We start from the raw sequence: 22,981 nt of genomic DNA, 5'->3' as shown, positions 1-22,981 counted from the left end.
TTCTGCGGGGGTCACGGGCCGACAATGAAGTGCTAATTCACACCACACTACATTCCTTAGCTAATCAGCGTTGCTACAGCCACAATCTCCCCTCCCTTTAGTGTAGCAACGTCTCTGTAACCAGGGCAACCAAAACATTAAAAAGAGGGGCACGTGGAGTAAGGACTCAGAATTGATGGAGATTGTAACTGAGGTTCCTTTCTCTATCGTTCTCCTCGCGAGTAAACCTGTTCTGGTTGTCTTCTCCTCTTCCGTCCAGCGTGTGGTTTAATGTCTGATGGTATTTTGACCTGACACCAACGCTACCCAAGCTTCTGAGAGACAGAGATAGTGATTGAAGACACAACGCAACATTTGCCTGTAATAACCTTAAGTGGGAAGAGAATCTCACTATTTTCCTTGCAGTTCTTAAAGTCATATAAAATAATAGATATCGTGCAGATATCATACATAGGTGCATGATAAAAAGATAATCAAAAATACTACGGACGTCCCGATCTCAAGATCAGATCGGCCCGATCTTTTCCGATTTTCCGGTGATCGGAGCTCGGCTACATTAGCTGATGAGTCGTGCCAATCGTTACGGCAACTGCCATAAAGTACTCGCTAGTTACGGTTGACGGTAGCTGCGCAATACAAACCTCCGTGGCGGTGCAAAGCAAGCATGTCAGAAATGTGGAAATATTTTACTGTTGAGAGTGAAGACTGTCCTAAAGCTACTTGCACTGTCTGCAACATGGCAATTTCAAGAGGAGGTAGCAGCAGAGCTACATTTAACACCACAAACTTGATTCGTCATCTGAGAACAAAACATAATGTGTATGAAGCGTTTTGTGAAGCTGCAGATAGAAAGGTTGCTAAAGCAAAGCAACAAATGCTGGACGTTATGAGGAGAAACAAATACTCCAACGAAAACAAGAGGGCAAAGAAGATCACAGAAAGGTTGGTCGAATGTATTACTCTTGACAACCAGCCCATCTCAGTAGCACTTGGATAGAACTTTCTTTTTGATAATACTGTACCAAGTCAGTGTTTTTCTTTTTACTTTTGTCTAAAATATTAAATTGAAGCTGACCTCCGTAAGATTTTGATTTCATGGGATTTACAATAATAATACCGTATTGGCCCAAATATAAGACGACCCTGATTATAAGACGACACCCTCTTTTTCAAGACTCAAATTTGAAAAAATACTTTTTGACTCAAGTTTGAAAAAATACTTTTTGAACACCAAATTTAATTTTTATACAGAAAATAATAATAATAATCATAATCATAATAAAACCTCTGATACAAATGATTATAACAATATATTCGAGAGAAAAAGCATGTTATTTTGCCTCATTCAAATCATGCAAAAACAGTCTATCACATCCTAATATCTGAACATTTAAATATGTAAACTAAAGTGCAATTACATTTGTAAATGAATGGCTTCTGGTTTTTGAAATGTAAATAAACCAATCTACTGTGATAAAACAACAAAATTGCAATAACTGCATTAACCATCAAAGTGAATAACTAACTGTAGTCTTGAAACAAATCTGAATAAGGAAAAGCATTGCAATAAAATAATGCAAACTGCTACCGCTATTGTTGGGAAGCCTGAGGACTGTATAGGGGGTTGGCTCGGATGGTTATGCTCTCTTCGCCCCCGGGTGTCAGTCAGAACACAGGAGGGAAAATGTGGTTCAGTTTTGATTGCTTTTCTGAATTATTGGCCAAAAAGTAACAGGCACTGTGGCTCATACAAGCAAACTGGCAAAAGGGTATTGTGTGAAGCATGTGAAGGGTGTGTGTGTTTGTGGGGGGTGTGTGTGTGGTTCTGCAACAGACAGATTTACAGCACATAAATCAACGCTAAACTTCTGACGTCACACAACACTCGTAGACGGCACACATTACTGCGCGTAACGGTTCCGCTATACTAAATAACCATAAATGAAATACTCTCGGCAACACACCAGACATAAGTCATCGAGACAACAAAATACATTTGCTGGCGACCGTTAGTCGCCGTGCCACTGAGTAACGGCTACTTGTACGATGCGAGGCAAATTTAAAGGAGCGCGCCGGAGCCGTCAATCAAACGGCGCACACACGAACCAAACCGCGATCGGACAAACGGCACAACAGTGGACAGTAGTGACAATGAAATGTATATACTCACTTTGTGTCAAGGACGCAAACGATCACAGCAACATACTCAGTCGATACCTGCAACCTTTAAATTACCGCTGCGCACAAGCTCCAACAATCGCGATAAGCTGAGGTAACTCACGCAAGACTTAAGGCGCGGTGATGTAACTTCGCTTTAAAGATATCTGGCGCCATCTGGTGTTGTGAATGGTTATAATGTCTAGACCCCAAATGTAAGACGACCCCCACTTTTTCAGTCTTATTTCAATGCAAAAAACATCGTCTTATATTTGGGCCAATACGGGAATAGTGATGCCTATTGGTGAAAATTTACTCTTATAAAAAGTTGAGTTACTTGCTCAAAATATATTTCAGTTTTATAAATTTCAATATTAAAGGCAGAACATTGGATCGGGACTCGAAATCAGATCGGATTTGAGGTTAAAAGATCGGATCGGGATCAGAATGCTGATCGGGACATCCCTAAAAAAATCTAATTGGATATCAAGCACAAGCCTTTATTACATCTCATCTAGATTAGGCCAGTCCTCCCTCAAGCATTGCAGTTTTGCGTCTCCTGACTGGAGCTCGTAGGAGGCAGCACATAACTCCTAATATGACCCCCTTCACTGGCTGTTGTATGTTTTTGAGTTTATTTTAAGATTATTTTTTTTGTCTTTACATCTTTAAAGGACCTCGCTCCCGCTTACCTCTCTGAGCTCTTCCACATCTTATGTACCAGCCTAGCGCCTCAGGTCAGCTGACCAGAAACTACTGAAAGTAGCAAGACCAGAACGATCTGAGAGGGAATTCAGCTTTGTTCCTTGATGACTTCATTTGGAATTACCTTCCGTTAAAGGTGGGGCAATTTTTAAAACTCTTCTTAAAGGAGCACTAGATGACATTTCGACCGTTATAAAATTTTTCATAACCAACCCTTCTGATGAAACCCTTACTTAACACCTGTTGAATGGTATCGTTGTGATGGCCTAACGGCATCTGTATCGGTTTTACTGGCACAAAAAAAAACTGCCACACGAAAAACTACACATGTGCTGACGTGCATTACGACATACGTCTCTTCCCCATTTCCTTGCCAAGACAATTGATGGAATCGCCTAAGCGCACAAAGTGTTGGCATAAGCCACACAACAGCTGCAAGATGTGAACATAGTAAAAATCACATTAACACATATATATATATAGCCGCTCAGCGAGGAGGCTCTGCTCACCGCCAGCCAGGCTTTTTGGAAAGATTGGGAGCACCAGACTTCCAGCGAGGAGGCTGACCCTTCAGCAGAGTGTGGCTCTTTAAAGCACCTACTTTTCGGATAGGCGGCAGAAGATGTACCCCACACAAGGCCAATAAACCCTTAAAGAATTCATTTCAAAATATAATGATCTATCAAAAATTCAGCTTACATAAAGCCTCTCAGAACGCATTATGTTTGTGTATGTTGGTGACTGATGACAAGAAATAGACAGACGTGATAGAAACGGTACTTTAGCTGCAGAGAGGCTGCTCATTTCTTGCTCTTAAGGCAGCCATGGAAAGGCAAATCGTTTTAATAGGTTTTCAGAGGTTAAAATGGGTCCAAGTAGAGATCTCCACATACATTTTGAGACTGGTTGATCCCTGTTATTTTGACATTATAAGTACACTGATTTCCAATGGGGAAATTGTGATAATTTCTTTGAGCGACGTCATCAACCAAGACATGAAGGGAGGGGAGGGGTGTGTGGGCATATTCCTTGTTAAAAGTGGGCATTTCTGAAAGTTTTAGTTATTTCATTATTTCTCCAAAATGAATGGATGAAATAGAAAATGCTGTTTTTCTCCATCCATCCATCCATCTTCTTCCGCTTATCCGGGCTTATGTCGGGTCGCGGGGGCAGCAGCTTCAGGAGGGACTCCCAGACTTCCCTCTCCCCAGCTACTTCATCTAGCTCATCCCGGGGGATCCCAAGGCGTTCCCAGGCCAGCCGAGAGACATAGTCTCTCCAGCGCGTCCTGGGTCGTCCCCGGGGTCTCCTACCGGTGGGACATGCCCGGAACACCTCCCCAGGGAGGCGTCCAGGAGGCATCCTGATGAGATGCCCGAGCCACCTCATCTGGCTCCTCTCAACGTGGAGGAGTAGCGACTCTACTCCGAGTCTCTCCCGGATGACCGAACTTCTCACCCTATCTCTAAGGGAGAGCCCGGACATCCTGCGGAGAAAACTCATTTCGGCCGCTTGTATCCGGGATCTCGTTCTTTCGGTCACGACCCATAGCTCGTGACCATAGGTGAGGGTAGGAGCGTAAATCGACCGGTAAATTGAGAGCTTTGCCTTTTGGCTCAGCTCTCTCTTTACCACGACGGACCGGTACAGAGTCCGCATTACTGCCGACGCTGCACCGATCCGCCTGTCGATCTCACGCTCCATCCTCCCCTCACTCGTGAACAAGACCCCAAGATACTTAAACTCCTCCACTTGGGGCAGGATCTCATCCCCGATCCGGAGAGGGCATTCCACCCTTTTCCGATCGAGGACCATGGACTCGGATTTGGAGGTGCTGACCCTCATCCCGACCGCTTCACACTCGGCTGCGAACCGCTCCAGTGAGAGCTGGAGATCACGGCCTGAAGAAGCCAACAGCACAACGTCGTCTGCAAAAAGCAGAGACGCGATGCTGAGGTCCCCAAACCGGACACCCTCAACGCCTCGGCTGCACCTAGAAATTCTGTCCATAAAAATGATGAACAGAATCGGTGACAAAGGGCAGCCTTGGCGGAGTCCAACCCTCACTGGGAACGAATCCGACTTACTGCCGGAAATGCGGACCACACTCTGGCATCGGTGATACAGGGACCGAACCGCCCTTATCAGTTGGCTCGGTACCCCGTACTCCCGAAGCACCCCCCACAGAACCTCCCGAGGGACACGGTCGAACGCCTTCTCCAAGTCCACAAAACACATGTGGACTGGTTGGGCGAACTCCCATGCACCCTCGAGGATCCTGTTGAGGGTGAAGAGCTGGTCCACTGTTCCACGGCCAGGACGAAAGCCACACTGTTCCTCCTGAATCCGAGGTTCGACCTCCCGACGGACCCTCCTCTCCAGCACCCCTGAATAGACCTTACCAGGGAGGCTGAGGAGTGTAATTCCCCTGTAATTGGAACACACCCTCCGGTCCCCCTTCTTAAAGAGGGGAACCACCACCCCAGTCTGCCAATCCAGAGGCACTGTCCCCGATGTCCACGCGATGCTGTAGAGACGTGTCAGCCATGACAGCCCCACAACATCCAGAGCCCTTAAGAAATCCGGGCGGATCTCATCCACCCCCGGGGCCTTGCCACCGAGGAGTTTTTTAACTACCTCAGTGACTTCAACCCCAGAGATTGGAGAGTCCGCCTCAGAGTCCCCAGGCCCTGCTTCCACAATGGAAGGCGTGTCGGTGGAATTGAGGAGGTCTTCGAAGTATTCTCCCCACCGACACACGACGTCCCGAGTCGAGGTCAGCAGCACGCCATCTCCACTGTAAACAGTGTTGACGTTGCACTGCTTCCCCCTCCTGAGACGCCGGATGGTGGACCAGAATTTCCTCGAAGCCGTCCGGAAGTCATTCTCCATGGCCTCGCCGAACTCCTCCCACGCCCGGGTTTTTGCCTCAGCAACCGCCGAAGCCGCGTTCCGCTTGGCCACCCGGTACCTGTCAGCTGCCTCCGGAGTCCCGCAGGCCAAAACGGCCCGATAGGACTCCTTCTTCAGCTTGACGGCATCCCTTACCGCCGGTGTCCACCAGCGGGTTCGGGGATTGCCGCCACGACAGGCACCAATGACCTTACGGCCACAGCTCCGGTCGGCCGCCTCAACAATGGAGGCGCGGAACAAGGTCCACTCGGACTCAATGTCCCCCGCCTCCCCCGGGACGTGGGAAAAGCTCTGCCGGAGGTGGGAGTTGAAGCTCTTCCTGACAGGGGATTCCGCCAGACGTTCCCAGCAGACCCTCACAGAACGTTTGGGTCTGCCAGGTCGGACCGGCATCTTCCCCCACCATCGGAGCCAACCCACCACCAGGTGGTGATCAGTTGACAGCTCCGCCCCTCTCTTCGCCCGAGTGTCCAAAACATGCGGCCGCAAATCCGATGACACGACTACAAAGTCGATCATCGAACTGCGGCCTAGGGTGTCCTGGTGCCAAGTGCACACATGGACACCCTTATGTTTGAACATGGTGTTCATTATTGAAAATCCGTGTCGAGCACAGAAGTCCAACAATAGAACACCGCTCGGGTTCAGATCGGGGGGGGCCGTTCCTCCCAATCACGCCCTTCCAGGTCTCACTGTCATTGCCCACGTGAGCATTGAAGTCACCCAGTAGAACGACGGAGTCCCCAGAAGGAGCGCTCTCCAGCACTTCCTCCAGGGACTCCAAGAAGGGTGGGTACTCTGAGCTGCCGTTTGGTGCATAGACACAAACAACAGTCAGGACCCGTCCCCCCACCCGAAGGCGGAGGGAGGCTACCCTCTCGTTCACCGGGGTGAACCCCAATGTGCAGGCGCCCAGCCGGGGGGCAATAAGTATACCCACACCTGCTCGACGCCTCTCACCGTGGGCAACTCCAGAGTGGAAGAGAGTCCAGCCCCTCTCGAGAGGGCTTGTACCGGAACCCAAACTGTGCGTGGAGGCAAGTCCGACTATATCTAGTCGGAACTTTTCTGCCTCGCACACCAGCTCGGGCTCCTTTCCAGCCAGAGAGGTGACATTCCATGTCCCAAGAGCCAGCTTCTGCAGCCGGGGATCAGACCGCCAAGGTCCCTGCCTTTGGCCGCCGCCCAGCTTGCAATGCACCCGACCCCTTTGGCCCCTCCCACAGGTGGTGAGCCCATGGGAAGGGGGACCCACGTTTCCTTTTCGGGCTGAGCCCGGCCGGGCCCCATGGGCGAAGGCCCGGCCACCAGACGCTCGCCTTCGAGCCCCGCCTCCAGGCCTGGCTCCAGAGGGGGGCCCCGGTGACCCGCGTCCGGGCGAGGGAAAACGTGATCCATTAATTTTTTTCATCATAAGGGGCTGATGAGCCGTGCTTTGTCTGGCCCCTCACCTAGGACCCGTTTGCCATGGGTGACCCTACCAGGGGCATGAAGCCCCAGACAACATGGCTCCTAGGATCATAGGGGCACGCAAACCCCTCCACCACGATAAGGTGACGACTCACTGTTTTTTCTCATTTCCTAATCCAAAAATACATAAACTGTGAAAAATGGACCATCATCGCTTAAGTGTCCCTTTCATTTTATATTGTAGTATACATATTTAATTCTATCCACTCACTGATAAAACAAAAACATAAACATAAGTTAGTATTATGACTCGAACGGAAAATTGCATTTCAGTCAACTGGAAAACATTACTGTTAGGGTTGACAAATTATCTTGATTGTATGATTGTTGGAATGTAGACTAAAATTATTAACTTTGTTTAAAGCTTTTACCTTTCCTTGACTCTGAAAAGTTTAACCATTCAGTTGTTGAAACTTTCCAAATGGTGTGGAAACATTCTTGCTTAGTTAGTCATCTAAAATGCTCCACTAGTTTCTCTTTTTCACAACCTTATAAAACAATGAGCTGGGACCCTCTGCACTGATTAACCAGTTGCTGAGGTGACCACCAAATATGTTTAATGTCACCCCCACCCTATTGTTCTCAATAAATATGCTCTTGCAAGAGACCAAAGACAGACTTTGTTCGAACATCGCTGTATGTACAGTAACGAACAATTTCTCCATTTGCAAGTGCTCAAAGGGCATACTGTCTCGCGTGTGGTTCTTGCAAATAAGTTAGAGTGAGCACCACTCTAACATTTTGGTGCCGTGACCCGGATCCCAAATATACCCGTTGCTGACCGACAGAGGACGACGTGCTGCTTTCCGTCGATGGGCCAGCGTCCATTAGCCGGACCTGGTAAAGAAAGACCTGGGAAGCAAATTCTTCGCTGGGCCAGCATCTTAGGTCTGCCTTCGTCTGACAGAGGCGGATTGACGGGATCCGGCAGTGCAACGAAACAGGGGACAAGTAAGTTAAAGCCCTAAAGTTGTGTGATTGTGCTGTTGTGAAACGCGTAAAAAGTAGAAGTGCACAATAGGGCTGTGGACTCGGTCGGATTTTTGCACCGAGTCCGAGTCCGGCCTCTTGACCATGAGTCCGAGTCCGAGTCCGGCTGTCCATTTTTCTGTTAATTCATGTGACTGCTTAGTCTTTATTCAAGGCTAATTTAGATCAAAATCTAAATAATTACAACAGTTTTGTGATGGCTTTGTCTTTATTAAACATATAAACGAATACAATAAACAGATACTTTCAAGTTTTAATCATTAATTACACCATTATAGCTCAGACATTTATCTAAACACAAATAATTAGTGACGACCCCTTATTTGGAAAGCGAAAAACCCATGTCGTACGGCGTCAGCACTATGTTGTTTTCAATAAAAACATGAAGAACTCACGTTTGCGTCAGTCAATTTTAATTTTTATAAAGGATTATTCTCATTTGATGTCTTTAAATTCATCCGCGTTCTGCCATTGAAGCGGGGTGCATTCAAAGACCAGTCGTACAGACGGAACACTCATTCACTTCACCAAAACGCAACAATATAATTACGTGAGCTCTTTGCATAAACCTCGATGCAAAGAAACTCCTCTTTTTGGGTACAGGCTACAAGGAGTATATATTACAAAGGAGACTTTATACTTAATTGTGATCATCATTCATCCATCCATCCATTTTATTTTATTACTCAGGTATTTTCAAAGCAAATTAATATTGTTGCATTTATTAATTTGCTTTAACATGACAGCGCAATATAATTAAAAGCGGACACGATAGCAATGTCAAACGTGTTCATTTAAGAAAAAGCCACACACGTTCTGTGATCAAATCTTTCATAACGAGAATGATTTGAGTGAATTGATTTTACAATTTTTATCCCCCCTCCCCACCATCTGTCACTTTGCTTGGGACAAAAGGAGCCTTCAGAACTGAAATTTCTTCTCAATTATTCATTCAAATCAATTCACTCAAATCTTTCTCGTTATGAAAGATTTGATCACAAAACGTTTCCGTCTGTACGACTGGTCTTTGAATGCACCCCGCTTCAATGGCAGAACGCGGATGAATTTAAAGACATCAAATGAGAATAATCCTTTATAAAAATTAAAATTGACTGACGCAAACGTGAGTTCTTCATGTTTTTATTGAAAACAACATAGTGTTGACGCCGTACGACGCCGTACGACATCGGTTTTTCGCTATAATTCGGTATAATTCGAGGTAGTCCACCCTCACCCAAAGCTAAGGTTTCATGGGAATATTATTGTCATAATTGTCTGGACCATATATGATAATTGTTTAATGGTAGTTATTGATAGATCTTGAAAATGTCAAGTTATAGGTGCATAAGACTATGTTGTTCATGCATATAGCACGTTCATTGTAAGAGGGGAAGAGATGTTGTGTATTTTGGGCTAACTCAAATTCCGTAGTAGAAAAACCCCGGAAGTGGGATGGGCATTCTGTGTTGTTCTGGTACGCCCTGTGAACGCACTGTGAGTAAGGAATAAAGCAGTTATCATTCACGTCGTTGTCCGACCTATTCTTGCTATCTAAGAACCTGGAAAATAGTAAGGATATAACATATATCACGGGTCATTACGACGAGTTTGGTGGAGTTTTTACTGCTTCTTCCAACTCCTACCGCGCTGACTGTAACCTGACACTCTCTGGCTGTGTCTTGCCTCTTTTTTTTATTGTCGGACTCGGTGGACTCAGTCAAAATCAGCACAGAGTCCGGCAAAAATGACCGAGTCCGACCGAGTCCGAGTCCCCGAGTCCGAACCGAGTCCACAGCCCTGGTGCACAACATACGGCTTTGGTTTGTCCGAGCTATGAGATACGGCTTTGGTTTGTCCGGGCTATGAGATACAGCTTTGGTTTTTCCAAGCCAAGAAACAGCTGGGGTTCTAGTCCCAGTGGAAGGAACGGGCTAGAAAAAAACAGAGCTTCTTTTTCTTAATTGAAGGGCATAGATTCTTTTTTGTCCGTTTTTCCAAGCTGTTTGCCTGAAAGTTGTGTGGTTCAGTGTGACTGGTAGGATAAATTGACTAAAAAACTGTTGTAGCATTAATCCACGGTAATAACATAGGTTAGAAATTTGTTGAAAGGTCAATTTAAACCTGCATTGAGGATCCTCAAAAGAAAAAAAAAAAAATTGGAAATGTTTTTTTTGTAAAAACCGAAAATACCAAATTAAGACGGGAAATAAAAACGGTAAATCTCTAGCTCTTGAAGGAGATGAGAAGTTCATGGCGAGTAGATTTCTTAATTGTATGCAATACATGCCGAAGTGGAAGAAAAAGTATGGAGTACAAGGAAAGTTGAAAGTTGAAATGTGGAACGTTGTGGTAGATATTTCGGAGGAGAGTGTGGCTAGGAAGCCAAAGGGACTGAGAAAGGAAAGAAAAGAGAGAGAATTGAGTTGTGCTAGAATGTGGTTGAAAGCTTCACAAGAGAGAAGAAAACAAATTCAAAAGACAAAAAATAGAAAGATAAAAAGTGATGAGGCCGCCATTCAATTAAGATTTGAAAAAGAATTCTGGGTGCACAGTGGCATCCCATTCAATGATGCAGCTGAGAGTGCTTATCAGCAACATCTTAAAAATGCGCTCCTCACTGGTTTCCCCCCTGACTTAGGCAACTGGGTGAGGAAACACTTGGTGGAAGCGGACACTGCTTGTGTTACAACCATGCAGTGGGCCAGAGACGCTGACAAAGTGATTGAGAAAGGCAAAAGTTCTGATGTATTTCATCTAGATGATGATAATGATCTAAATGAAGATACAACGATCTTCTTCCAAAGTTCCCAAAGGGGCAGAGGAAGAGTTAGAGACCAACAAGGTCGCAAGCCACCATACAATTCAAAACCCCCATCAGATTCAGAGACATGTTGGAACTGTGGGAAACGAGTACAGTTTGCAAGAGAGTGTCGTCAGGCAAAATAATACCAATCAAAGGGCGGCGGAAGGGGCAGAGGAAAAGTCAGATTTTCAGCATGACAAGCTTCCTCCCCTTTGACCGCTCAAGCTCATACAGAGAAAGAAATAACAGATGCCCATATGACAGCAGAACATGTCATTGTCAGATTAGAACATTTTTTAGATTATTAGAGCTCCTGTCCATACAAGAAGTATGACAATGCTGTTTGTATGCCCAATGACAAATGACCTGAGATCAAATTGTGTGCACACTAAAGTTACAATTTGCAAATCAAGTGGTAAAGAAATACAACTTGCTTCTAAAAGATAAATAAAAAATTAGAATGTGCTGTCCTTGTGTGCTTGGGAGGGACCAGCTCATGATCGACTGCAGGAAATGGCCAGCCTGTGACGAATCATTGATGCTGGGACCTACCTTTCGCGCGCGAGAGCTGTGCATGTGTGTGCGTATGTGTTAAAATGATGAAATTGGCTAAACTTTTAGTGTAAAGAAATTTGCTAGACTGTGGTCTATCCAATTTGCACCGCAGAACAGAAACGATTTTGAAAGATAAAAATGAGAGGAAAAGAGAGAAATCTGTTTGCGAGCAGAAACTGATCCACACTAGTGCATGTTAGTGTCGAGCCCTCATGAGAAATTCGAAGAAAAAAAAACGACAGAACATGCTTTCAGGAATTGGAAGAAGCAAAATTCTGAATTTAAGACATTGCAATGCTACATTTAATAGGAATAATTGATTGGTTGTGTTATAAGATTATACAAGATTATGCGAGCTGAATCTGAGAGATTGAGTTCTTTAAATTTAAAAACAAAGAAAAAATTCTGATTAATTTGCCAGCAGTTTTTTTTTGTGTTGAGTTTTTTTTGGATTGGTGGATTGTTCTATCAGGAACCTTGAGTTGAAAATGGTATATGAATGTTGTCTGGGGGGCTTGGATGAATTGGGACCAATGTGATAGAAAGACTCCTTTTTGGAGACTGTGTGTGAAATGCAAATGAGCATTGATGACTGATTGCCTGAATGAAAGGAAAATACAGGTTGAATGGTTGAAGTTGTTGGAGACTACTATGGAAAATTAGTAGAGCGACTTTGAAGAAAGAGTGATTTTGAGTAAGTTAAATGCTAAGGAAAAAAAAAAAAAAAGGTTGCTTTTGGATTGATAATTAACTAGAGGAAAAAACTGGAGAACCAGTAACACATGCAGAAGATGTGTGAACTGGGAAATTGAGAAGCGTTTTGGAAAGAAAGTCAAATTAAATGATGATAGAATCACATGTAGTAAAGAACACATCTTCCAAAAAAGTTTGTCAAGGTGTGAGGCATGGGCGTTGCCAAGCCTCAGAAGGAGGGAGGGAGTAGGACAGATAGTGAAAGATAGTAAAAAGACAACACTTTACGACATATGGATTCTCTAATACATTTGGCGTCATACCATTAAGTTAAAATTTTCTCAAGCTTTTCAAACTTTTGCTGTAAACAATTGAAGATGATTAAAAAATGACTAAAGAAGCTATGAGGAAGTGGTGTATGTGTTTGGAAGGGCACACGCTTATGCGCTTCCCCGGCTAATCAACATTTGTTTGACTGATCAAAGGAACCATTTGCTACAAGACTTAACATCCATTCCCCCAGCCCAGATACGACCAAGACCAGAGAATCTCCTTTAAAACAGGAGGCAATAAATGGGATAGCCCCTGTCATAAATGGTCTTTGGTTAGGAGGAATCATTAGGAAGTGCTCAAACCCTTCTCGCAAACACTCCTATCTGCCCAGTTCAAAAGGGCAATAAAATTGACTACAAGAGTTGCAAAGAACAGACGAAGAACAGTCCTTGGCATGATCAGAGCACTCAAACTGAAAGATGTGTCAAATGCAAATTTCCTGCCGCCTGATCTTTCATCCTCACAGGTCGACAACCCCATCAAGCCAGGAGACTGGGTTTACATCAAAGTCATCAAAAGGAAGAACTGGGCCAGCCCACGGTGGGAGGGACCATTCCAACTCTTGCTGACTACCCCCACCGCAGTGAAAATCGCTGAACGGCCCAGCTGGATTCACCTCAGCCACTGCAAGCTACAGGGAGTGCTGGACCCCTCATTTCTGCGTGGTGGGGAAGCCTGACTCCAAACTAGCCTCATCGTTTAGGGTTAGGCGTCTCAATGTTGGTGAAGCGACGACAATCCCCACTCCGCTAGGCGAGGGTATGTCTCGGTGTCCCTGTCATCCAAGTAGCAACGGGGCTCCACATGCCAGGATCCTCTGCTGCGTTGTGGTTGGAGCGTGCTATGGTCTATGGACTCAGCTGAACAGACCAAGTGACAATGTTAACCGTGGAAAACGATGGTCACACGATGAGAACTTTGAGGACTGGTCATGGGACCCCAGAAACCCATACGAAACCAACACTTGGTACCGGTACGTCAAGTTCACTGTGAGATCACACACACAGGAGGGTTGCTATGTGTGTTCCAAACTTCCTCCTTCCTCTACACAAGTTCACTTGGAGGCCAGAGCAATGAATGTCACTGAAGCGAAATGTATGGCATCCATGGGAGGAGTTGGATATCAACACCGTGCTGTCACAGTCAGTGATGCCGACCCTTCCCGCCCTGGACTTGCGGAAGGTACCTGTGATCAGCTTTTCTGGACAAATCTCAATGTGACTGTTAAAGGACGAACATTGCCGCAGGTGGCCTACACAGAGCGGCCACCTGGAGTGAACTATACGTGTTACATCCAAGGAAATGAGACCCACAGATGCATTGACAGCGACTGCTCTCCAGGAGGAAACTGGATGGGAGCTTTGGACATCACCGCTGAGTGTCAGGATAAGAGAGCCATTTCAGGTGGTGAGGGCTCTCCGACCAACATGGCTTGGCATGGGTGGGTTGTCTCAATGTTGGTGAAGAATTCATCAATCCCCACTCTGTTACGCGAGGGTATGTCTCGGTATCTCTGCAATCCTAGTAGCAACGAGGCTCCACATGCCAGGTGGATCCTCTGCTGCGTTGTGGTTGGAGTGTGCTATGGTCTATGGCAGCGGTGGCCAACCCGCGGCTCGCGAGCCGCATGCGGCTCTTTGCCGGGTTTCATGCGGCTCTTTTTACGTTCGGCTCGCGAGCCGCATGCGGCTCTTTGCCGGGTTTCATGCGGCTCTTTTACGTTCGCTTCGCTTCGGGGGGGGTGTTAATGGGACGTCAAACGCTGCGGGTTCGCTTTGCTTCGGGGGGGGTGGTAATGGGACGTCAAACGCTGCGTGTTCGCTTCGCTTCGGGGGGGGGGGGATGTGGCTCTTTGCAGTACACAGTAAAAAAATGTGGCTCTTAGTCTCTGACTGGTTGGCCACCCCTGGTCTATGGGCTCATCTGAATGGACCGATTGACAATATCAACCGTGGAAGAAGATAAGACATGATGAGAACTTTGAGGAATGGTCATGGGACCCCAGAAACCCATACAAAACCAACGCTTGGTACCGGTATGTAAAGTTCACTGTGAGATCCCACACACAGGAGGGATGCTATGTGTGTTCCAACCCCCCCCCCCCCTTCCTCCACACAAGTTCACCTGGAGGCCAGAGCAATGAATGTCACTGAAGCAAAATGTCTGGCATCCATGGGAGGAGTTGGATATCAACACCGTGCTGTCACAGTCAGTGATGCCGATCCTTTCCACCCTGGACTTGCAGACGGTACCTGTGATCAGCTTTTCTGGACAAATCTCAATGTGATTGTTAAAGGACGAACATTGCCGCAAGTGGCCTATACAGAGAGGCCAGCTGGAGTGAACTACACGTGTTACATTCAAGGTAACGAGACCCACAAATGCATTAACGACGACTGCTCTCCAGGCGGAAACTGGATGGGAGCTTTGGACATCACCGCTGAGTGTCAGGATAAGAGAGCCATTTCGAGTGGTGAGGGCTCTCCCACCGACATGGCTGCACCATCAAACAGGACCTACTTCATACAGAATGGCTGGTGGCTTTCAAGGTCACAAGGTTTATCCGATGCTGCCCGCGAACTGGACAGGAGTGTGTGCGCACCTGTGTGGGTAACAGACCACACCTACAAGATACAACATCATCAGCTGTCAGCAGCACACAAATCTCCTGAGCGTCGACGCAGGGCTATTGCGACCTTTTACCCTCATGACCCTGTCTGGGGTACGAATGTTCTAGACGACCATAAAGTATGGTCCGTCGGAGACAAAGTCGTTCATGCGCTTTTTCCTTGGATCGGAGTTGGAAAACAATCACTCTACATCGAGACACTGAACTATCGTTTCCAATCTTTTGTGAATCTCTCGCTGCAGGTCAATGATGGACAAAACAGAGCGATTCAGGCTATTAGACTAATGGTCTTGCAAAACAGGATGGTTCTGGACTTGATGACTGCAGCACAAGGTGGCGTGTGCCACATTATTGGGATAATCATATGATAAACAGGAGGGATGTGTTAGTGTTGACAAATGATCTTGATCGTATGATTATGTTGGAATGTAGACTAAAATTATTAACTTTGTTTAAAGCTTTTACCTTTCCTTGACTCTGAAAAGTTTAACCATTCAGTTGTTGAAACTTTCCAAATGGTGTGGAAACATTCTTGCTTAGTTAGTCATCTAAAATGCTCCACTAGTTTGTTTTTCACAACCTTGTAAAACAATGAGCTGGGACCCTCTGCACTGATTAACCAGTTGCTGAGGTGACCACCAAACATGTTCAATGTCACCCCCACCCTGCTTGTTCTCAATAAATATGCTCTTGCAAGAGACCAAAGGCAGACTTTGTTCGAACATCGCTGTATGTACAGTAACGAACAATGTCTCCACTTGCAAGTGCTCAAAGGGCATACTGTCTCCCGTGTGGTTCTTGCAAATAAGTTAAGAGTGAGCACCACTCTAACAATTACCTCAGTTCATTGTTATTAGTTACCACTGTGGTCAGAGAATGAATTAAGTTTGTAATCTGAGAATCCATTATATTGTACTGTATTGCATTGCATTGTATCCAATTTATTCTATTTTTATTCGCCAAAAGTAGGTGATGAACCTGTGATGTATTGCACAATTATCACTTACAGCTTGGAGCAACAAAAACAAGTCATTCTTCTCCAGGACCAGCATCACCTGACGCTCCTCGGCCTCGCTTCGCTTACACTCGGACCTGAAGAAATAGATGGACAGCAGTAACGTTTGATGGAGTAGAATGAGGTGCATGAAGGATGTCGTCACCTGTCAAAGGCCTCTTTTAGCTTGCTGAAGTCTTCATTGAGGGAGGCCAATTCCTTTTCAACTTGAGCACTCCTGAGCAAGGGCATCAACTTGTAGAACAGCATCATCCATGGCCATGTGCGCACAGAGAAGAATGAGCGCATGTTGAACTGGATTGCCATCACCGCGTCCCTGAAACAAGTCCATGTCAATCAACAAATTAAAAGGGGTTTCTTTTAAAAAGGTCTTACCATAATGTAATCGAGGATCAAAATGTTATCTAAAGTCAAAGTCAAAGTCTGCTTTATTGTCAATCTCTTCACATGCCAAGACACACAAAGAAATCGAAATTACGTTTCCACTATCCCACGGTGACGAGACATAGTACACGATATACATACAAGTAAACAACACAAAATAAAAACAAGAAGGCACAAACAATGAATAATAAGAGTGATTATCTAGGATTATGGACAGTGTTTTCCACCTGGGTTTAGCCAAGGAACATATTTTACTACATTGTACATTGTACAAGGTATGTTTGAGGGGACGAACAAATTTGAATATTTCTGGAATTAATAAATAGGAATAAATAGTGGCGGCACTGGTTAACACGTCTACCTCACATGTCGGAGGTGTAGGGTTCAATTTCTACTCTGGCCTTCCCATGTGGCGTTTGCATGTTCTCACCGTGCCTGTGTGGGTTTTCTCCGGGTATTCCAGTTCCCTCCAGATTGGCAATTTGTCCCTAAGCGTGATCGTGAGTGTGAATGGGGGTGTTCTCTATATGTGCCCTACGAATGTCTGGCAATAAGTTAAGGGTGTACCCCGTCTGCTGCCCAAAAACTGCTGGGAGAGGCTCCAGCACACCCACGACCCTTGTAAGGATAAAGCGGTATGGAAGACGAATAAATGAATAGCAAAAGAAAAGTGAACATAAATGCCATTCTCGATGGAAAACAACACATACCTCTGTGGTTGTGCTCTTTTCACAAAATAATAACAAATGGAAACGGGGATAAGTTGTCATGCATCCATATGACCAGTAATCTGGGCAGCTCCTCTCCTGCCCCCCCCCCATCCCGTCAGCAGCATTTACAATGGTTGCACGCACCTGTGGCCTTTTCCATACCTGCTCCCAGCTTATTAGCCGCCCTATGTAACCCCCCCTACACCCAGCCCTCTGGGTCAGTTTGTTCTGTATCTGTTGCCCTACTAGTCAGCCTACTAGTTGATCTACTAGTCTGCTTGATACCCGGTATGCTACCAGTCTGTTGCCCCACGCTGCTATCGTGTATGCTACTTGTCGGTTGCCCTGTTGTCTGTCCTTGATGCTTTCTGTTATTCCTCCACTAACACTTTCCCTTCAATAAACCTTTGTCCAAGCTGCATTTGGTCGTCCTTCTCCGTTCTGTACATAAGTTGCATGTTTGTTTTGCACATTTACAATAATTTGCTGAAGAAAATTAAAAATTGGATGTAAATTGTGCTGGGATCCACTGTGTTGTATAAAGATATTTGAATTGTACAATTGACTTTGAAATGTATTCTACTGATTCTGAAATGGAAGGATTAAGATTTTTTTGTCAGCATTGAGACCTTTGTAGCATCAGCTTGTCTAGCTCCATCCTCATCAGCTTCCCTCGGCTCTTGGCCTGGACCGTGGTCAGAATTTGAGACAAGCAGGTGTCCCTCATGTCCTCCAATTGACCCAGCAGACCTGCCTTGAAGAACACCTGCAGGTGGGAAGAAGATGACGACACCTCCAGCATGGATGAATCTGACAAAACTGCTGTCATACTTTGGTTTGTCCAAATTTGTACTGAATCTGATCAATATCCAGTGAGCCCAGAAGCTTCTCCACTGCCTTGTGACTGTCCACAAAGGAGTCCTCAGGAATGGCAGAGGGGTTCAGGATACGATACCTGATATTGGCAGCGTGGTAATATCGTCAATCTCACATGTGACTAACGAATCAATTGAGGTCATTCGTGACGCTTACCGCTGTTTGAACTCAGAATACAAGACTCGGTTTGGGAAGCCCTTCCTGCAGATGCGGATACCCTCCAGGACCCCATTACACCTAAGCTGGTGCAAGACCAGGAAAGGATCCATGACACCTGATGAACATCAAACAAACAATATTTCACTGAATCCAAACAATGGATTTGAGTGCAGTTGACCAGAATATTCTTTTAATTAAGGAGGAATCTCTACCCCAAAATTTTTGAATAGCTTAATGACCCTTAAGGAACTGTTTAATGCATGCCTGATGTTTTTCTAAATCACGGACACTGCCAAAGTCGTCTAAAAATGTTCAGTATATGATTATATCTTATGTTTTGATTAATGCTAGATGTCACGTTATATGTTGCCTAATGCTAGACGCCAGCTTTGGATTACTACTGAACGTTCTGGACCGAGGGAAATGTTTTGCCTAACAATGAAAAGATTTAGTTGGAAACATGATTAAACTAAGAATGTGATGAAGTAAGCGAGTACATGGAGTGTCAAAAGAACAAACAAACAAATGCATGGTAAGTGGTGAGTAAGAACTTTGCATAGCCAGGGAACATTAACAAATTGATGATATCACACCCAAAAGTTCACATAATTCCGTACAAAATGACAACATTTTTAAAGGATGATGAATGGACGGTGTGCGACAGTGGGTGAAGTGGATGTATGTGCAAGAATGGTTTACAGGAAGGACACTTGGAGATAAAACCGGTAGAGGTGCCAGCGAGAGAGCAGCAGGAGGAAAACAACCAAGAACCCGGCCAAAGGTGATCACCAAGGCCGAAAGACGGGATGGAAAACAACAACCCCCACACAGACCGAATCGCCCATAATCAGCACCCACCCCCACGGAGCGAGCTCTCACTGAACCAGCACCCACTCCCATGGAATCAAACTCTCCTGCGAACTTGCCACACCCCCTGACTCATCACCCATCAAACTCGGCCCACACTGGCATGTGCAACTGAATATAAGCTGACCAAAGAACCTTGAACGTTGCCTTTTCTGAATGGAGACGTTCTGCTCTTGAGCATGGTCGCACAAAAGGCCCAGCGCTGTATTGTTTTTTTTCCTGAAAACAGAGCTTTCTTAACAAAAATTATGATTGAACTCAACCAACCTGTGTAAGTCTAAATTTTGTTTCGGTGTCTTAGCCTTTTCCTAAAACAGAAGAAATAAAACGAGCACGCAGTGAGTAAATTGGATAACAAGTGATTGGCTATGGCTTTTGCTGTGAGTCACGGATAGCGCGCTTCCCAAATTGTGGACCAAATCCAACAAACTTTGTTATTCTTCATTCCAAATTTTCTTCCTCGGGTGTGACTTTGGCCTGCATCCATCTCGTAGACCAGACTGCCACCTTGCTCCCGACGCAAGTACACTGTGCAATCATAAATTAGGGTTAAATATTAGACAGAACTCTGCTTTTAGTCATCCGGAGTCAGTGGAGTTGTTTATAACACAGAGGACACAGAGGACAAATATTTCGATGGATTTAATGATTTGGAGTGACACGGATGGTTCGATAAACTTGTTATTTATGTTATAGTTATTTGATATATAGTTTATATAGTGTAGCAACTTGTATGTAGTTAGAGTTCTGTAGTTTCCATTTGCCTAGGGAGGCCATGAAGGCAGCAGAGGGTGGGGCGAGATGGGAAGAGAGAGCCGGGGCGCGTTGTTAGAGTGAGGCTACACACACTGTGTCGTATGTAGAACTCATGTTTTGTGAAATAAAGAGCCGGTTACTAGCCCACGACTTGCCTGGTACAGTAACCCCTCGTTTATCGCGGGTAATTTGTTCCAAAACCACCCCGCGATAAGTGAAATTCGCGAAGTGGGTCACCCTCTCATCTGTACATTTTTTGTGTTTCAAATGTATATGGAATCATTCAAGTGCATATGTTATTATTAGAACATTAAATAATAGTTTCCTAAAGCTGCTGCCCCCGCGACCCAACCCCGGATAAGCGAAAGAAGATGGATGAATGAATGGATATTATAAAAACTTTTCTTTTTTTGTCTGGAAAAAATCCACGATGCAGTGAAGTCGCGATAAACGAAGTGTGAAGTAGAAGAGAGGCGTCTAGCAGGTGTGGGTATACTTATTGCCCCCCGGCTGGGCGCCTCCACATTGGGGTTCACCCCGGTGAATGAGAGGGTAGCCGGACGGGTCCTGACTGTTGTTTGTGTCTATGTACCAAACAGCAGCTCAGAGTACCCACCCTTTTTGGAGTCCCTGGAAGAAGTCCTGGAGAGCGCTCCTTCTGGGGACTCCATCGTTCTACTGGGTGACTTCAATGCAAACGTGGGCAATGACAGTGAGACCTGGAAGGGCGTGATTGGGAGGAACGGCCCCCCGATCTGAACCCGAGCGGTGTTCTATTATTGGACTTCTGTGCTCGACGCGGATTGTCAATAATGAACACCATGTTCAAACATATGGGTGTCCATGTGTACACTTGACACCAGGACACCCTAGGCCACAGTTCGATGAATGACTTTGTAGTCGTGTCATCGGATTTGCGGCCGCATGTTTTGGACACTCGTGTGAAGAGAGGGGCGGAGCTGTCAACTGATCACCACCTGGTGGTGGGTTGGCTCCGATGGTGGGGGAAGATGCCGGTCCGACCTGGCAGGCCCAAACGTACTGTGAGGGTCTGCTGGGAACGTCTGGCAGAATCCCCTGTCAGGAAGAGCTTCAACTCCCACCTCCGGCAGAGGTTTTCCCACGTCCCGGAGGAGGCGGGGGACATTAAGTCCGAGTGGACCATGTTCCGTGCCTCCATTGTTGAGGCAGCTGACCGGAGCTGTGGCCGTAAGGTGGTTGGTGCCTGTCGTGGCGGCAATCCCCAAATCCGCTGGTGGACACCGGCGGTAAGGGATGCCGTCAAGCTGAAGAAGGAGTCCTATCGGGCCGTTTTGGCCTGCGGGACTCTGGAGGCAGCCGACAGGTACCAAGATGGCCAAGCGGAATGCGGCTTCGGCGGTTGCTGAGGCAAACACCCGGGCGTGGGTGGAGTTTGTCAAGGCCATGGAGAACGACTTCTCGATGGTTTCGAGGAAACTCTGGTCCACCATGCGGCGTGTCAGGAAGGGGAAGCAGTGTACTGTCAACACTGTTACAGTGGAGATGGCGTGCTGACCTCGACTCGGGACGTTGTGAGTCGGTGGGGAGAATACTTCGAAGACCTCCTCAATTCCTCCGACACGCCTTCCATTGTGGAAGCAGGGCCTGGAGACTCTGAGGCGGACTCTCAAATCTCTGGGGTCAAAGTCACTGAGGTAGATAAAAAACTCCTCGGGGGCAAGGCCCCAGGGGTGGATGAGATCTGCCCGGAGTTTTTAAAGGCTCTGGATGTTGTGGGGCTGTCATGGCTGACACGCCGCTACAACATTGCATGGACATCGGGGACGGTGCCTCTGGATTGGCAGACTGGGGTGGTGGTTCCCCTCTTTAATAAGGGGGACCGGAGGGTGTGTTCCAATTACAGGGGAATCACACTCCTCAGCCTCCCTGGTAAGGTCTATTCAGGGGTGCTGGAGAGGAAGGTCCATCGAGATGTCGAACCTCAGATTCAGGAGGAACAGTGTGGCTTTAGTCCTGGCCGTGGAACAGTGGACCAGCTCTACACCCTCGGCATGATCCTCGAGGGGGCATGGGAGTTCGCTCAACCAGTCCACATGTGTTTTGTGGACTTGGAGAAGGCGTTCGACCGTGTCCCTCGGGAAGTTCTGTGGAGGTTGCTTCGGGAGTACGGGGTGCCGAGCCAACTGATAAGGGCGGTTCGGTCCCTGTATCACCGATGCCAGAGTTTGGTCCGCATTTCCGGCAGTAAGTCGAATTCGTTCCCAGTGAGGGTTGGACTCCGCCAAGGCAGCCCTTTGTCACCGATTCTGTTCATAACTTTTATGGACAGAATTTCTAGGCGCAGCCGAGGCGTTGAGGGTGTCCGGTTTGGGGACCTCAGCATTGCGTCTCTGCTTTTTGCAGACGACGTGGTGCTGTTGGCTTTTTCAAGCCGTGATCTCCAGCTCTCACTGGAGCGGTTCGCAGCCGAGTGTGAAGCGGTCAGGATGAGGGTCATCACCTCCAAATCCGAGTCCATGGTCCTCGGTCGGAAAAGGGTGGAATGCCCTCTCCGGATCGGGGATGAGATCCTGCCCCAAGTGGAGGAGTTCAAGTATCTTGGGGTCTTGTTTACGAGTGAGGGCAGGATGGAGCGTGAGATCGACAGGCGGATCGGTACAGCGTCGGCAGTAATGCGGACCGGTCTGTCGTGGTGAAAAGAGAGCTAAGCCAAAAGGCGAAGCTCTCAATTTACCGGTCGATCTATGCTCCTACCCTTACCTATGGTCACGAGCTATGGGTCGTGACCGAAAGAACGAGAGGGTACAAGTGGCCGAAATGAGGCTTCATTAGGACTGCATCAGCCTAAGTTGTTGCTTTATGTAAGGCAGTCCTGGGCTTTGGGTCTTGTCAACCCGCCCTCAACCAATATGGTACCTTGGTGCTCACGGAGACCTCAATGAGTGGAAGCATTTGCCAACATTATATCATATATTTAATCATCT

The 22,981-nt window shown here is 46.5% G+C and overlaps 1 protein-coding gene across 1 annotated transcript in view; it reads right to left on the bottom strand.

Annotated features, from left to right (window-relative positions):
* The window catches only part of LOC119119480 (myosin-7B-like), a gene marked incomplete at its 3' end in the record, with an annotated part of 180,400 nt that overhangs the window by 49,537 nt on the left and 107,882 nt on the right, over positions 1–22,981 (bottom strand). The window contains exons 19-23 of the mRNA XM_037245895.1: positions 18,390–18,507; positions 18,189–18,312; positions 17,987–18,123; positions 16,409–16,579; positions 16,256–16,340 (exon numbers count right to left, since the gene is read on the bottom strand). Coding sequence (XP_037101790.1) covers positions 16,256–16,340; positions 16,409–16,579; positions 17,987–18,123; positions 18,189–18,312; positions 18,390–18,507 — 635 coding nt within the window. The remainder of the gene's footprint in view (positions 1–16,255; positions 16,341–16,408; positions 16,580–17,986; positions 18,124–18,188; positions 18,313–18,389; positions 18,508–22,981) is intronic.

Source organism: Syngnathus acus, chromosome 2 (assembly GCF_901709675.1).
Source record: "Syngnathus acus chromosome 2, fSynAcu1.2, whole genome shotgun sequence".
NCBI lineage: Eukaryota > Metazoa > Chordata > Actinopteri > Syngnathiformes > Syngnathidae > Syngnathus > Syngnathus acus.
The sequence above is the reverse complement of the archived record's forward strand: the minus strand, read 5'-3'. Positions and strand labels throughout refer to the sequence as shown.